Raw genomic sequence first — 16,588 nt, forward strand, 5'->3', positions numbered from 1 at the left:
GAGTGGGAGGATGTAAGCGGGAGAAAATGAAGGATGGGGTAACAGTGTTTAAAGACAAATGTACTCATACCTTATTTGTGTAACTGTAACTCCCCTGCTCATCACCTTTTCAATAAAAAGGTTTTAAATGCTTCCTCCTCTCAAATTTAGAATCAATCTCAATCTTTCTCCCCCCTGCTCTCTCTCTCTCCCCTTTCTCTCCTTCTCTCCCCCTCTCTCTCTCTCTGGACCTGGGCCTGAGCACTTTAGCTCAAGGCTAGCTCTCTACCACTTTGAGCCACAGTGCCACTTCCAGTTTTGTTTTTAATTAAAGCTTCTAGCCTGGGCAGGAAAGTCTGTGAGATGCTTATCTCTAACTAACTACCCAAAAAGCAAAAGTGGAACCATGGCTCAAACACCACCCTTGAGCAAAAACCTCGGGCCCCAAGACACACACACACACACACACACACACACACACACACACACACACACACTGATTACTGGATAATTTTTCAGTGGGATGCTAAATCTTGACTTCGATTAGACTCTTGCACAACTCAGTAAGTATATTAATTCATATTTTTTTTAAAAAAAAACTGATCGTTTAGGGCCAGGAGTGTGGCCTTGAGGTAGAGTGTTTGCCTAGCATGCACAAAGACCTGGGTTCAATTCCTCAGTACCACATATACAGAAAATAGCACCGTGGCTCAAGTGGCAGAGCACTAGCCTTGAGCAAAACCTGTCCACAGTGTCCAGGCCCTAAGTTCAAGAAGCCCCAGGACTGGCAAATACTAATACTAATGCTAATACTAAAAATACCTGATCATTAACTCTTCTGTGTAAACATGAACATAAAATCCTTCTGGTGAAGGGATACTCAACCCCCAACCCCACCTTATGGAAAAGCCAGTTTTGCAACCACTTATTATTTTTTTCTCTTTTTTTTTCTTTTTTCTTTTCTTTTTTTTTTTGCCAGTTCTGGGGCTTGAACTCAGGGCCTGAGCACTTCCGAATTTTTTCTATGTATGTGGTACCAATGAATTAAACCCGGGTCTTTGTGCATGCTAGGCAAGCAGTCTACCACTAGGCCAAACTCTTGGCCCTATGATTTTTTTTATACAATCCTGGGGCTTGAACTTGGGCACTGTCCTTGAGCTTCTTTTGCTCAAGGATAGAGCTCTACCACTTGAGTCACAGTGCCAAGTCTGTCTTTTTCTGTATATGTGATTACCAAGGAATGGAACTCAAGGCTTAGTGCATGCTAAGCAAGCACTCTAGCACTAAGCCATACTCTCAGCCCAATTTATTTCAATATTACTAAAAATTACTAAAAAATGTTCTTTCAATTCTCCTGTGAACCAGTTATTGGTTTATAGGTTTCTACTCTAACACCATTCATTTAGTGTATCCTTATTCCACTCTCAGTTTCCTGTTGAATAGGTTATAGCATGGAAGTTCATCTGTCATTCACTCATTCAAGTGAGTGTGTCTATTTAATGTGTCAGGAACTATTCTGAGGGCTGGGAGTGCAGTGGCAAAGCAGGAAAGTCACATAGTCTCCAGTGGTGAGGACTGTAAATAGACTCACGGATAAAGACATCATTATAAAGTGAAACAATCTGTATAGGGAAAAGATGGGGGTTAGAGAAAGTCACTTTCACAGGCAGAGCTGAAGGTCCTTGTTGAGGACCTGATATAAAAACACCATTGGCCTGAGAAGGGACTGAGAGGCCAGAGCCTGGAGAGCTGAGTGCCTGGAATGGAGATGTAGGTGGTGGTTGGGTCAGGTCCACCTTCCTTTATTCAGACCTCTTTCCTGAGACTGCACAGGACCTGAATTGAAATTTTTATTTGTGTACCATGAAACTTGTACCTTTATCCACTGGGTGATAAGGAAGCTTTCTTTCTTGGATTTAATCAGATAACTAAAAAAGAGTTGGGAATTCCATTGTGGATATTCCAAAAACAGCTTTGCTTGTGGATGTTGTTAATAGTTTATCTCACTCTGGACTTGTACAGACCCAGGGGAAGACTGAGATGACAGGTAAGGACATCAAGAACATTTATAGAATCCATTTAGTATGTCTGCATCTTTCCAGATGCTCATATTACATTGAACCAGTGGCAAGCACTCCAGAAATACATGTTGATTAGCTGATTATTATGATGACCCATATGTTCTCTAGTAGATAATTTAAATATAATTAAATATTAAACACTTGATAGGCATTAATACAAAAACACAAATACATTATAAACTAATATAAAGTATAAAATCATTACTTTAATAAAAATGACTAAATAATTAAACAAAATATAAAATAATATTAAATGTGATTTTTTTGGACCAAGTTACCATAATTATAGATTTTCCTTTGTTGTATAGTTTTTTTGGAGGAAAGGGGGTTTGGTTGTTGTTCTGGTCCCAGCGCTTGAACTCAGGGCCTGGGCACTGTCTCTGGGCAAATTTTGCTCAAGTCTAGTGCTCTATCACTTGAACCACATTCCCACTTCCAGGGGTTTTTGCTTGTTGACTGGAGATGAGTCTCACTGACTTTCCTGCCTGGGCTGGCTTTAAACTGTGATCCTCAGACTCTAGCTTCCAGTATAGTTAGGATTTCAGGTGTAAGCCACTGGCCCCAGCAGTAATTTTTTTAAGTTGTAGGGATTGATAGATTCATTTATTGACTATTTCATTCATCTTAATTTAATCCAGAATAAAGATACAAGATAAAATTGAAATAGAATAGAAACTCTACTGGTGTTATTCTGTAAATATTACATAAGCTAATTAGAAAGCAGGTGTCCAACGATTTCTGAGCAATGATTCATAACTAGGAAAGAAATAATTACAGTTGTGGGAAGCTCAACAGATTCAGAGACTTATACTGATCCAAGGTTCTCTATTATAACAAAGGGAGGTCAGCAGACAGATATAATAGTTAGAAGATAAATGGCTTTGAATCCTAGATGCCAGAGAACCCTTGGGAACTAACTGTGGGTATTAAATACTCCATGTAACAGAAAGTTAGATAGAAATAGCAGAAGACCGCTTCACTCAGTTATCTTTAAGCTAGGAAAGGAGATCCAAATAGGCATTCTTTTAGGCATACTTTTATCTATTAAATTAAATAGTAGAAAAAAGTAAAGATGGTTACATTGTGACATTTTATGTTCATTTGTTCATTCATTCAATCAACATTTCAAATTTACAAAACACTGGCTAAAACTCTAGGAACCGGGAATTCTGAGGAATCTAGGCAGGTGCCAGTTGCTAACATCAGTAATCCTAGCTACTCAGGAGGCTGAGACCTGAGGATCATGGATCAAATCCAGCTCAGATAGAAATGTCTGTGAGACTCTAATGTCCAGTTAACAAACAAACAACCAGAAGTGGAGCTGTGGCTCAAGCTAAGGGAGATTATCTTGAACCGGAACTCAAGCCCCAATACTGACACACAAAACAAAAGAAAATAGTATGTCACATGGGAGGACGTTCAGGCCAGAGGGTGTGACCTGTCTGAGGTCACAAAAGAAAATCTGTGGCTGAGCCAGAGTCCAAAGCCAGGCCCTTGATTATAGCTCAGTGCTATATAGCACAACATAGCTATTGAGTCACTAACCTTTATTGGCATCCTTCTGTAACACAGGTACAGGGGTAAAATGGGGATCATTGCGATGAGCAGATGGCAGAACCGTGAGGTTGGGTACGGTAGACCCTTTGACTAATTTCTGAATGTTTACCTAGATGATAAGAAACTTGTTTTCAGTAGATATTTTTGTCTTCACAATGAATACAGTTTTCTTCTTGCAAACAATAAATAAGATTATGAATAGTTTCATTAAGTTTTAATAAAGTAGCAATATTGACTCCGGTTTTATTGCTCATGAGTTCCCTGTGCTATTGTCTACTGTCAAGACTTTGTGTAGTTTAAAATAGTTAATTAAATCCAATTAACATGTGGCGATTTCAACTATACAAAGTCAGTATGGTAGTTAATAAAAGGACTATTAAGATTTTGTTCAGTTTTAATGACTGTAATATAAAAGTGATAAATCTTGACATAGGAGCCTTGGAGGATAGCAAAGTTGAATAGGTTTCTCAAGGATTAAATATTAGAATTTTGAAGTCAAGTGAGGATTTAAAGATAACCATAGCCATAAGTATTAACAGGTTAATTATGAACTTTGAGTAGACTCGAAGAACTCAGAAATAGCTGAAGACACAATGTCTAGATCAGTCACTGTAGATAATTACTTTCCATAAATCATAAAATTCTTTTATTATAGTTATGAAGTACGAATCAGTTCTGTTAAATGGGTCCTAGATTATAAAGATTATATGAACTACATATAAATCACATTTAATTATAGAGCCAAGTACACTATTTTTACCTTTATTATAAAGAGGCTATGAATTACCTGGGCCACTCAGCAGGGAAAAATGTACTGTCTGATATTTATAGACTGATTTAAATTTTTGAGTCATTTTCCAAACATTAATTAATTTGTATAACTTCTAAGGGAAGTAGGCAATAGTTTGCTGTTTAATAAATGACTCAAGATAGGAAAGGTTAGTGAGTTACTCCAGATGATCACAAAGTATACAAGAAAAACACACATTGTACAGATTTTAAATTATCCAATTGTACCCTAGTGAAATTTATCGCTAGGCTCAGTTCTACCACACCTTATTTCTTATTATGTCGGGGACTTAAGAAAACAGAAAGGAAGAATTTCCTTAAATTTGGGTTCAAAATTGCCTTTACGAGTTAAATATTCATTAACTAAGAAGTACCATTGTGTGCCAACTGCTGGGGACCCACTGCCAGGTTATGGTTCTGAGGGGGCAGCAGTAACCACCACCCCAATACTTTCTGAGCTGAGGATGTTAAATAAATACAATTTCATTTGCTTGGTTTGTTTTTGGTACTGGGAATCGAATCCAGGACCATGTACATGCTAAGTATTTTGCCCCTGAACTACACACACCCCTGATTAGAAATAGTATTCTAATAGGAAAACATAGATAGTTAAACGCAATCTGCTTCCTTCCGGATGAATTTGAAGAAGGGAAACCCTGCCAGCTCGGCCTCCCTGACAGCCAGGGACTCATGCAGGAGGTATTATTATGGGTTTCTGGTTTTGCTGATAAAAATTAACTGCTGCTTTTCATACTCAGCTCTCTCCATCTCTTCTCCCCTCCAGACCAACTAACGTCTAGGATTTCCTCCTTTATCTGGGGAGCTGAGATACTCAACACAGCATGTACATGTACATGCCCAACAATGTTTGGTATCACAAAGAGCAGGCTGGTGGTTTATGCCTGTAATCTTACCTATTCAGGCAGATGAGATCTGAGGATCTCAATTCGAAACCAGCCTGAGCAGAAAAGTCAATGAGACTCTCATTTCCAATTAGCCAGCAAAAAGCTGATACAGGAGGTGCAGCTCGAGTGGAAGAATGCCAGCCCTGATCGAAAATGGCAAGCAAGAGAGGGAGCCCCTGAGTTCAAGCCCAAATACTAGGAAATTATTTTTTTTTAAAGAGCAGGGAATTACATTATAGATGAAAAGAACTTAATGAAACTCACTAAAAACTCCTCTCAAGGCAGCTCTCTGCCCTTTTTAGGGTGATCATGTGGTGTGACAAAGTACTTTCTATGCATGTGTGTGAATAGCACAATGAAATCCCTTTGTACCAATAATTTATGCTAATAAAAAGGGAGAGAAAACAGGATTTCAGAAGCTTGCAATGAATAAAAACAGTCAAGGCCTGGCATTGGTGGCTCATAACTGTAATCCTAGTTACTCAGGAGGCTGAGTTTTGAGGATTGTACTTTAAAGCTTGCTTTGGTCATGGGACTTGAATTCTGGGCCTGGGTGCTGTCCCTGAGCAATTCAGCTTAAGGCTAGCATTCTACCAATTGAGCTACAGCACCACTTCCAGTTTTCTGGCAAGTTAATTGGAGATAAGAGTCTCACAGACTTTTAGTGCTCAGACTGGCTTTGAACTGCAATCCTCAGATCTCAGCCTCCTGAGTAGCTAGGATTACAGGTGTGAGCCACTGTGCCCAGCTCGTGAGACTCTTATCTTCAATTAACTACTAAGAAGTTGCTGTGGTTCAAGTGGTACAGCACTAGCTCTGAGCAGAAAAGCTCAGGGATGGCATCCAGGTTCTGAGTTCAATACCCAGAACCATCTCAGACACACATGTCAAGGTCAGTGAGACACAAGCAAATAAACAGAAGAGATACTGGCTCCACTTAAAATTGTCAAGCAATGGAAAGATGGAATTCAGAAGTTTGTCAGTTTGGGGACACAGACTATAATTTGTCTGGATTTTCAGAAGGCCTTTTATAAAGAGTACCTGACAATTGGCTGCTGAAAGATAAAGTAGGGGATGGGAGTTTGGCCTAGTGGTAGAGTGCTTGTCTAGCATGCATGAAGACCCGGGTTCAATTTCTTGGCACCACATACATAGAAAAAGCTGGAAGTGGTACTGTGGCTCAAGTGGTAGAGCATTACCCTTGAGAAAGCTCAAGGACAGTGCTCAGGCCCTAAGTTCAAAAAAAATCCAATAAAATGACAAACATGAAAACATGAAGTTAGTAATTTAAAAAAAGAAACAAAGGCAAAGTAGCAGGATCTGACATAAAACTGATGTCCAGGGACGCTAAGGAGAGATACACAAGGCAGGTAATGTTTGGATTCAAACATTAATGCTTTACCTTGCATGGCATCTAAACAGATAAACACTAGACCCAGGTTCTCTGCTGAGATAGTGAAGGTGTGTGGGGAGGCTGGGAGGGGAGGGTCATAAAAATCCCAAAAGAAGTCCCCCAGTGTCGCTGAATGTGAAACACCCACTCCACTGTTCCTGTTCCATGTGAGGATAAAAGTGCAGTTGGGAAGGGTTGTGAGAACCTTCAGCATTTACTGAATACTTGTATGAGCACTAACTTTAATACAATGATCATTAAATTTCATGAGCGATGGGAAAGCTCAGGGCGTTGAGCGTGCAGAAGAGGGAGTAATTCACTCTGCCCACTGGTACTGCAGGAGGCTTTACTGCAACTCTCAGTCCTGACTGTATATTTAGAATCATTCAGGGAGTCTTTTAAAAATACTGCTGCCTGGGCTCCAACCCAGGACAATTAAGTAAGAAGAGCTTGGCTGGGGCCTGGGACTCAGTATTTTTTTTTAACTCCCTGGGTGACTGTGATGTGTGGCCAAGGTTGAAAAGCACTTCAATAACTGAAAGGGTGCATTAGGTGACAAAGGGCAAAGAATAGGATGAAATTTTAGGTAAAACGGATGGTAGGACAGAGCAAAACAGCAGCTGAATTCAAGAAGAGTTCCCCTACAATGAAGACAAGTGTGAATCAAAAGGGGAAGAGAGAGGAATGATAGGAAAAAAATACAGCTTTTTTTTTTCCCCTTCAGTCCTGGGGCTTGACCTGTGGGCCTGGGTGCTGTCCCTGAGCGCTTCAGCTCAAGGCTACTGCCCTAACACTTGAGCCACATCTGATTTTCTGGTGGAGATAAAGAGTCTCACGATCTTTAGTGGCAGGGCTGGCTTTGAACCGCACTCTAAAATGTCTGTGTCCCCTAAATTCATAGGCTGGAACACACTACAAATGTGATCACTGGGAGATGACTAGGTCTTGAAGGTGAGGCTCTCAAGAATGGGCCCAATGCCAAGCACCAGTGGTTTATGCTTGTAATCTTAGCTATTCAAGACACTGAGATCCAAAAAAATGGGACTGGTAGTCTCCAAGAGTGGCCTTGTCCTTGCTGCCATATGAGGACACAATGAGGTGACATCTAAGAACTAGAAAGCAGGTTCTCACCAGCCACCAAATCTAGCAGCCTTGATTCTGGGCTTCCCAGTTACTAGACCTATGAGAAATGAATTTAATTCCTTTGAACGTAATTGACAATGGAACCAAATGAGTATCTGGAAGCTGAAACATATTTTGTCTAAGGGGGGTGGAATTTAAGGGACGAAGGGGGCAGACAAATGGAGAAAGGAAAGATAGGCAATTGTAGTCATGGTATTCAAGGTACACATGAGAAAATGTGAGGTAACTTCACGTAATGGCGGAGAACAATGGAAGGGCCCCCCCATTGGCCAAGATACAGCATGCTCATAAAGTGACATGAATTAAGATTCATTTGTACAACTATTTGAAGATAATAAAAAATTAATGAAAATCTGTTTATATGAGCCTCCTAGAGTATCACATTTTGGATTAATATACTATGTTCTAATGAAACTTTACTTACCAAAAACAGGTGGCTAGTCCTCAGGCAATAGTTTGTGGATCCTTCTTGTACAGTTAATTTCAAGTAATTATAAAATCATTTCATATCTTTAACCAATTGGGTTTTTTTATTGTTATATTTTTGTTCAGTCTTAGGCTTGAATTGAAGGCCTGGGCACTGCCATTGAGCTTTATAGCTTAAAGCAAATGTCAAACCACTTGAGTTACAGCTCCACTTCCAGTTTCATTTATTTACTTATTTATTTTGATGGTGAATTGGAAGTAAGATTCCTGGATTTTCCTCTCCAGGAGGCTTTGAACCACAATCCGCAGATCTCAGCCTTCTTTTTTTCCCAGTCTTGGGTTTATGCTCGGGCCCGAGCACTGTCCTTTGACTTTCTCAAGGCCAGAGCACTTCTACTTGAGCCACAGCACTACTTCTGGCTTTTTTCTATGTATGTGGTACTAAAGAATAGAACTCGGGTCTTCATGCATGCTAGGCAAGCACTCTACCATTAGGTCAAACTCCATGAGTTTTTATTATGGATAATATACCCTACCTTCAAAACATGAGGACATTAAAGTTTTCTTGCTGCTCTTATCTTTTCTCCTTTACCTCCCAATTTTGAATTATTGATGCCTTGTTGATCTTTACCATGTTCACATTCTGTTTGATTCTATAATTGCTACAATGGTTTAGTTCTACATGTTTAGTTCTGCCGTGGCTTCTCTATGCTATTCTGAATGATTTCTCTGTGTGTGTGTGTGTGTGTGTGTGTGTGTGTGTGTGTGTGTGTGTGTGTACTGGGGCTCCAATTCAGGGCTTCTCACTTGGCATTTTTGCTGGTGCTCTACTACTTGAGGTACAGCTCCCATTCTTGCTTCTTGCTGATGAATTTCAGATCACAATCACATGAACATTTCTGCTGGAGCTAACTTGGAACCAAATTTTCAGATCTCATCCTCCAGAGAAGCTAGAACTACAAGGTGTGAGCCACCAGCATAGAGCTGTGGATGACTTTGGTTATCAATTAGATCTTTTCAACAAATATTCAAGGGTACTTAACTTGCATGAATCTTTGTACTCTACATTTGAATTGCATCTAAAGATTTCCTTAAGATTTGAATTCTATCTGGGATCATCTCAAAACAACACCATTGTTTTCTATGGTGAATATTATGAGATTTGATGCCAAGCCTAATTTTTTTAAATTAAATCAAGGAATGTGGATTCTCTTCATTGGGTTGTTTTGGGACAGTAAATATACTGAAAATATTGGTGTCCCTTTGTCTTTCATTTTGGGATACTTAACTGTTCATTTTCTAAAGCATAGATCTTTTTAGAATAGAACATTCCAGCTTTAACTGAGCTGTCCAGTGGAAGACTACATTTCCCAGCATGTTCCTATGGGCTACATTTCCCAACATGGACCTGTGACCAAATTTAAGCCCATCAGCTATGAGGGCAGCCTGTGAGTCATCTCTTTGGAAGGAATAACCCCTGGATGATTATTTTTCCTTACTATTGGCTGCAATGTGTAAAGGAGCCAGCTGCTATCATGAGAATTGGAATTTCCTGTAACCACTGACTGGAGGAGAAGATGGAGCCTCAGAACCAAAGGAGCCACATTGTAAGGGGCAACTTGAAATTTCCCCAACTTTGTATTTATGTTCTCTCTATTGCAGTTAACTTTGCAATCACCATGAGTTCCAAGAAAGACCAGATTCACAGATCCCATCTTGCTTCCATGGAAGGCAGACTACCCTCCAAATAAACAATCTTATTATCACAAAGCAAAAAAGCCCAAAACACTCAGGAGACCACCTGGTTCCTGTTCTTTTTCAGTAATAAAATAATAACCTCTCCAGAATTCCTCCTGAGATAAAGTCTGAGCCATTGGTCAACCAGGCCATACCTTCTACATTGTTCCTTTTTAATTCTGCATACCTTTTCCACCCCAGGCCCTTAATTCTCCCTGTATAATCTGAAGCCAATGTCTGGACCCCTGAAGATGGCTGAAGTTATGCAGAAGTGCTGTGTTCTCGTGGCTTTCTCTGCCCTACATCATGTCTCACTAAGTAGCATATGGGAATGGGATATAACTTGGGACCATTGGTCTTTAGGGTCTAAAAACCCCAGTTTCAACATCCAGGAGCAAATCAAGGGAAGTAGGCCTACCATACATGGACTCCTCAATTGGAGACTGTTTGCTGAAGAAGAAATAAAAATTCAAGTCATTATACTTGGGTGGGGGAGGGGAGGTTGTTGCAGCAATATAGTTTGCAGCAAATCAATATGCAGATCTATTGGCTTCAATTTATTCCCTTGTCCTTTCCCTGTGTATTCCTTGTGCTTACACTCTTTTCCATGTTGATATCTCAGAATTCAGAACAATGTACCGCTCCTTCTATTTATAGTTTATTTATTAATTCCATAAAGCACTTTGGTATTCAAATAATTCGTTTTCGGATGTCTGCAGTCTCCCTTTTTATCTCACTCTGCTAGTCCATCATCTTGTATTTGAGCTCTAGTTTTCCTTAATTTATGTCCTTATCAAGCTGTGCTTGTAGAAATTGTGGGGGGAAAATCCTCTGTTCCCTGAGTTATGACTCATTTAAACTCTGTCTTTTACAGCCCATGACTCTCCCTCCCTTCCCACTCATTCTTTTGTTTTGTTAGCTATGGAGCCATATAGACACAGGGGAAATAAGAGGCCATAGTCAGTGACAGTGGCACACCATCTGGTGTCCATGTGCTTTCTCACCTAGTCACATGTGAACATTCACTTTTTCAGGTTTCCTTCACTTATCTCTTTCCTGAGGGTTAGTCTAGAAGGCTTCAGTTGGGAGTGAGATCTTTTAGGTACTATCTTCTCTCCTGAGGGAAATGTGTGTGTGTGTGTGTGTGTGTGTGTGTGTGTGTGTGTGTGTGTGTGTGAGCTGTTACTGGAGCTTGAATTCAGAGCCTGGGCATTGTCTCTTAGCTTAAGCCACAGTTCTACTTTTGGCTTTGTGCATGTGTGTGCTTGCTTGTATGTGTGTGTGCTTAACTGGAGATAAGAGTCTCAGAGACTTTCCTGCCTAGGCGGGCTTTAAACTGTGATCCTTAGTTCTTAGTCTCCAAAGTAGTTAGGATTATAGGCAAGAAGTAGTGATGCCCAGCATGTTGATGGAAATTCCATGTGTGTGTGTGTGTGTGTGTGTGTGTGTGTGTGTGTGTGTCCTAGTACTTGAACTCAGATGCTAGCTGCTGCCACTAGCTTTTTCCACTCAAGGTTGGTCCTCTACCATAGCACCACTTCTAGCTTTTAGGGGGTTAATTGGACATAAAAGTCTCATAGACTTTCCTGCCTAGGCTAATTTTGAGCTTCAGACCTCAAATCTTAGCCTCCTGAATAGCCAGAATTACAGGTATGAGCCACCAGCGCCCAGCATCATTTCTTTTTTTAAGAGGTACAAATCCTAAGGTCACCACTTGATGACTTTTTATCAAGTGAACACTGCAGGTAGCCAGCATGTACAGAAGAAGTAGAGCATTACAAACACCCCAGGAGCCCACTCCCAGAAATCCACAGCCCAAAGGCAGATACTATTCAGAATTCTACTGCCTGCCTACGGACTGTTTTATGCTTCACATGAATGGACTGTGACAGTAAGAATTACTTTGTACCAGCCTTTTGCTTTCAAACTTCACCACGTGGTGGTATATAACAACAAAAGTTCATGTTCACCTCACAAACTTTTAAATATTGTTTTTAAGTTTTAAATTATACTTGTAAAGGTAATCAGTAAGACATAAGCCTCTAGCCTCCTGCTTTTTTGCCACCACTTATAATGTTCTTCCTAGAGTGTTCTTTTCCTCTCAGATCTCATATTAACACCCTGTCATTCTTGAAAAATTAGTTTAAAGGTGGCCTCCTTAAGGAAATCACTTCTGATCTCATTTTCTTCTGAGTCCTATAAGCTTTTCTACTATATTTCTCTTGCTACATTTTAACATATAATATAAAGATTTATATATCATCCCAAAACCATTACATAATTCAGAGCTCATCTAACTCTGTTTATATGATCACAGGCAAACATTTTAAAAATAACAAAGATTTACTGCAAAGAAATAAATAGCATAGACATATCAATAACAAATATTTTCCTTTTTGATAGAGGTAATACAATAGTAAGATTAAATAACAGCCTATTATCCTTTTGATAGTGTTGGGCAATTTATTTCACAAAGAAAACAGTTATAAACTCTGAGACAAAATATTTAATAAACTACTATTTGAAGGTACCAAGAGACGTTGAAAGCAGGCAGATGCTGGAGGGGAACTAGTCTTAGAAAAAGAAAACTGGAAAGAGTTGGGATTTATGTGTAAAAACAAAACACATTTTTCAAGTAAGGGTATAAAACCTTCATTTCATGGATATATGAAGTTAAAAAGCAAAACTGGGAAACTATAAAACAACTGAGTGTGGATGTTTCATTCCTGTTAATCCTAATGACTCAGGAAGCTGAGATCTGAGGATCAAAATTTGAGGCCAGTCTGGGCAGGAAAGTCCGTGAGACTCATCTCCAGTTTACCAAAAAATCAGGAAGAGGAGCTAGTAGTGTACTAACTACTCAGGAGTCTGAGAGCTGAGCATCATAGTTCAAAGCCAGCCTAAGTTACAAAAAAGTTCATGAGACTCTTAATTCCAAGTAATTACCAAAAAGCAGGAAATGGAGCTGTGGTTCAAGTGGTAGAGTGCTAGCCTTGAGCAAAGAGGCTAAGAGACAGCACCCATGCCCTGAGTTCAAGCCTAGAACTAGTACAGAGATGGGGCAGGGAGGAGAGAAAATGAGAACTGTACAATAGAAACCAATAGAAATGTGCTAGGTGATTTAGCTTAGAGATCTGGTACTGAAGTATTTCTGTCAGTGGTGGAGCTCCCATACAATAGTAGTCTCCTAAGAGTACAATTAAGTTGAAACTTTTTTTTTTTGGTGGGTCATGGGGCTTGAACTCGGCCTGGGTGCTGTCCCTTAGCTCTTCAGCTCAAGGCTACCACCCTACCCTTGAGCCAAGCCCCACTTCCCATTTTCTGAGGTTAATTGGAGATAAGCGTCTCAGGTCCTTTTGTGCTTGGGCTGGCTTTGAACCTTGATCCTCAGATCTCAGCCTCCTGAATAGTTAAGGATTACAGGCATGAGCCACCATGCCCGCTTTGAAACTACCTTATGTTATATGTCAGGACACTGGTGGTCATATACATACAATTACCTAAGGTAAGTGATACTTGATAATGAGCTAGTATGACTGGTCTTGTCTATACATTCAGCATACCATACTTTTTAGAGGTCTTTTTTTAATAGTTTACTATGCTGGGTTATGCTGCTAGCAGTCTCATACACCTTGTGTTTATCACACTCTGGATTGCACACTTTTCCCTTGTAATTTGATTCAATCCCATGCTGTTGTTATATGCAGTGTGTGTTGTGTGTGTGTATCTGTATGTGTGTCGTAACTATGCACCATATATCCTAGGTGTGTATTAGGCTGTAGTATCCAGATTGATCCTTTTCTTTGTCAGTACCAGAGTTTGATCTCAGGGCCTAGTGCTGGCTACGTGGTGCTCCACCACTTGAGCCATGCTTTCTCCACATGTAGGACTGGATGCACTCTATTACAAGCACTTGGAATGGAGCCCGTCACTAAGTGGCATGTATTGTTTGCTGCACTCTGAACTGCATATGTAGCTGTGAGTATGGAAATGGAAGGAGGTGAAAAGTTTCTAAGTGTGAAATGTGAGATTCAGTGACCTGGAGCAAACAGCCTCGCCTTTGTCAGTTTCTAATAATAGTCAAGCCTCACTGTTGCCAAAGTCCAAAGGGCTGGAAAGGTTTCAAGGAAAGGAAGTAGGAGAAGAAGGAAGGGAAGGAGGGCAAAGGAAGGAGAGAGAGAAGGAAGGGGGAAGGAGAAAAAGAAAAGACACACAAGGTCAGATTTGGAAGAGGTATTGGGATGGTAAAGGGGTGGTGAGCAGCAGAAATCACAATGTGACTGTAAGCACAGACTCTGTGAATGTGCTGAACAGATGACCTAGGAAAGATTCCAGAAGAAATGGGATTTTGAACTCACCACAATCTGGGCCCTTGCAGGCCCTATGAAGCACATCTCATAAAAATGACATTATTATATCCCCAAGCCCCCAGAAAAACAATAACAATAACCTAGGAACTTCTAGTAAAAATGTGACTATGAAGGGAAATTATGTCATAATGTCTAGAAATTTTTCCATTAGAATAGTTAAAATAAATCTAGCACTTCGGCAAAATTTATCAAAATGTGCTTGCTTGCTGCTCTGAAGATCCTTTTGAGTTAGTCTGCAGAAAAGGGTTCTAAGGGAGTTTGGAAAGTACGTTTACATGCATATACATGCACCCACACCTTTTTGTGTGCCAGTTCTGGGGCTTTGAACTTGGGGCACTGCCCTGAGCTTTTTTTTGCTCAAGGCTGGTTGTGTGTGTGTGTGTGTGTGTGTGTGTGTGTGTGTGTGTATTGCCAACTGGAGATAAGAGTCTCATGGACTTTACTGCCTGGGCTGGCTCTGAATCATGATCCCCAGATCTCAGCCTTCCTGAATAGCGAGGATGACAAGCCTGAGTCACGGGTGCCTGGCTTTGAGCCCCCTTTGTAAAGAGCCACAATTCACTGCAGCTATGTGACTCTAGGCAGCCTAGAAGTAAAATACTAGTCTAACTCTTTAACCTTGTGTTTTATGGACCTATGAAACATTCTTTTCATGGACTATATATTCCATGGATCATTGACATTCCAAGGAACCAGCATTCACTAGAATGCAGTTTATAAAATATAAACTCAAGGATTTTTTCCAAGAACTAATGCATAAGTAAAAGTATATTGCTATAGTTTGTTAGTATTAGACCATTCTGTAAAATTCTAAGATAAGTGATAATATGATTTTTGCATAAAACTTCTTTTTTTTGCCAGTACTGGGGCTTGAACTCAGGGCCTAGGCACTTTCTTTGAGGTTTCTCAAGGCTAGCCAATTGAGCCACAGCACCACTTCCAGCTTTTTCTATGTATATGGTACCAAGGAATCAAACCCAAGGCTCATCCATGCTAGGCAAGCACTCTACCACTAGACCACACTCCTGGCACCATAAAACTCCTTTAAAGGAACTTCATACACACTGATAGATTACAGGTGGCTCACACCTCTAATCTTAGATACAAAAGAGGCTGAGATGTTTGGATCACAGTTCGAAGCCAGACCAGGCAGATGAACCTGAGAAATCCTTACCTCTGACTAATCAGCAAAAAGCTGGAAGTAAAGGTGTGGTTCAAGGGGTAGAGTACCAGCCCTGAGTGAAAAAGCCAAGCAATTCACTGTCCCCCCGCCCCTCTCACACACACACACACACACACACACACACACACGAATTTTCCAATGGATTCAGACTAACAAAAACCTATGGAGTTTTTTGTTCTATTTTTTTTTTGTCTTGCTGTGTTTCTTGGTATTTATTTGTGGCACTGCAACAGAAATCTTAATCTAGCAAAGTTAATCACTTGACAAAGACAAAGCCTGGCTCATCTCACCTACATTTTCATCTGTCTCATACAAGAAGAAAATGTATACAGTTGAGACAAGACAAGAAAATGGCTTTAAATGATAAACCTTGCACTTAAAATCTAAAAAAGATCTTTGGAACTGACTCATCATTTGTTATTATTTTTGTTTTTATTCCCTTGCTGTAGCATAGTATGCCAAGTCTCTAGGTATTGTTGTTTAAATACTGGCTGAGTAACTGTAACCCCTCTATATATTATCCTGACAATAAAAAAAAAATACTGTCTGGGGTCTTAAGTGAGTGAAGTTTAGTCCTAGTTTACCTCATACCAGCAGTGGAGTTAGCACACAGCTGCAGACCTGCTGGGCTCTTGTTATTTAATTTGGCAGCTCTTCCTGAGCAGTATGGAGACTCTGACTTCAATGACTCCACTGGGCTCTGCCATAATTCCTATGCTGTATCAGTAAAGGCTATGGAGGAGATGCCTAACTGAATCTGCCAGGGGGCTGGCTGTGCTTACAGACCAGGTAGATTTTGCTGAAGTCAACAAATGAATTAACTTCAAATACAAATTAGGTCTGTTAAAAAAATACAACATGGCCAGGAGTATGGTCTAGTGGTAGAGGGCTTGCCTAGCACCTAAGAAGCTCTGGGTTCAATTACTGGTACCACATATACAGAAAATGCAAGAAGTGGTGCTGTGGCTCCAGTGGCAGAGCCCTAGCCTTGAGCAAAAAGCATCCAAGGACAGTGCCCAGGCCCT

General features: G+C 40.2%; 1 protein-coding gene across 8 annotated transcripts in view; it reads right to left on the bottom strand.

The window, feature by feature from the left end:
- Iqch (IQ motif containing H) overlaps positions 1 to 16,588 on the bottom strand; it is a 206,450-nt gene that overhangs the window by 134,156 nt on the left and 55,706 nt on the right. For all 8 annotated transcript variants that reach the window (XM_090358130.1, XM_090358132.1, XM_090358133.1 and 5 more), the window contains one exon: positions 3,606 to 3,726. In XM_090358130.1, coding sequence (XP_090214256.1) covers positions 3,606 to 3,726 — 121 coding nt within the window. The remainder of the gene's footprint in view (positions 1 to 3,605; positions 3,727 to 16,588) is intronic.

This window comes from Megascapheus bottae, chromosome 25, assembly GCF_031878675.1.
Source record: "Megascapheus bottae isolate mThoBot1 chromosome 25, mThoBot2.hap1, whole genome shotgun sequence".
Lineage (NCBI taxonomy): Eukaryota > Metazoa > Chordata > Mammalia > Rodentia > Geomyidae > Megascapheus > Megascapheus bottae.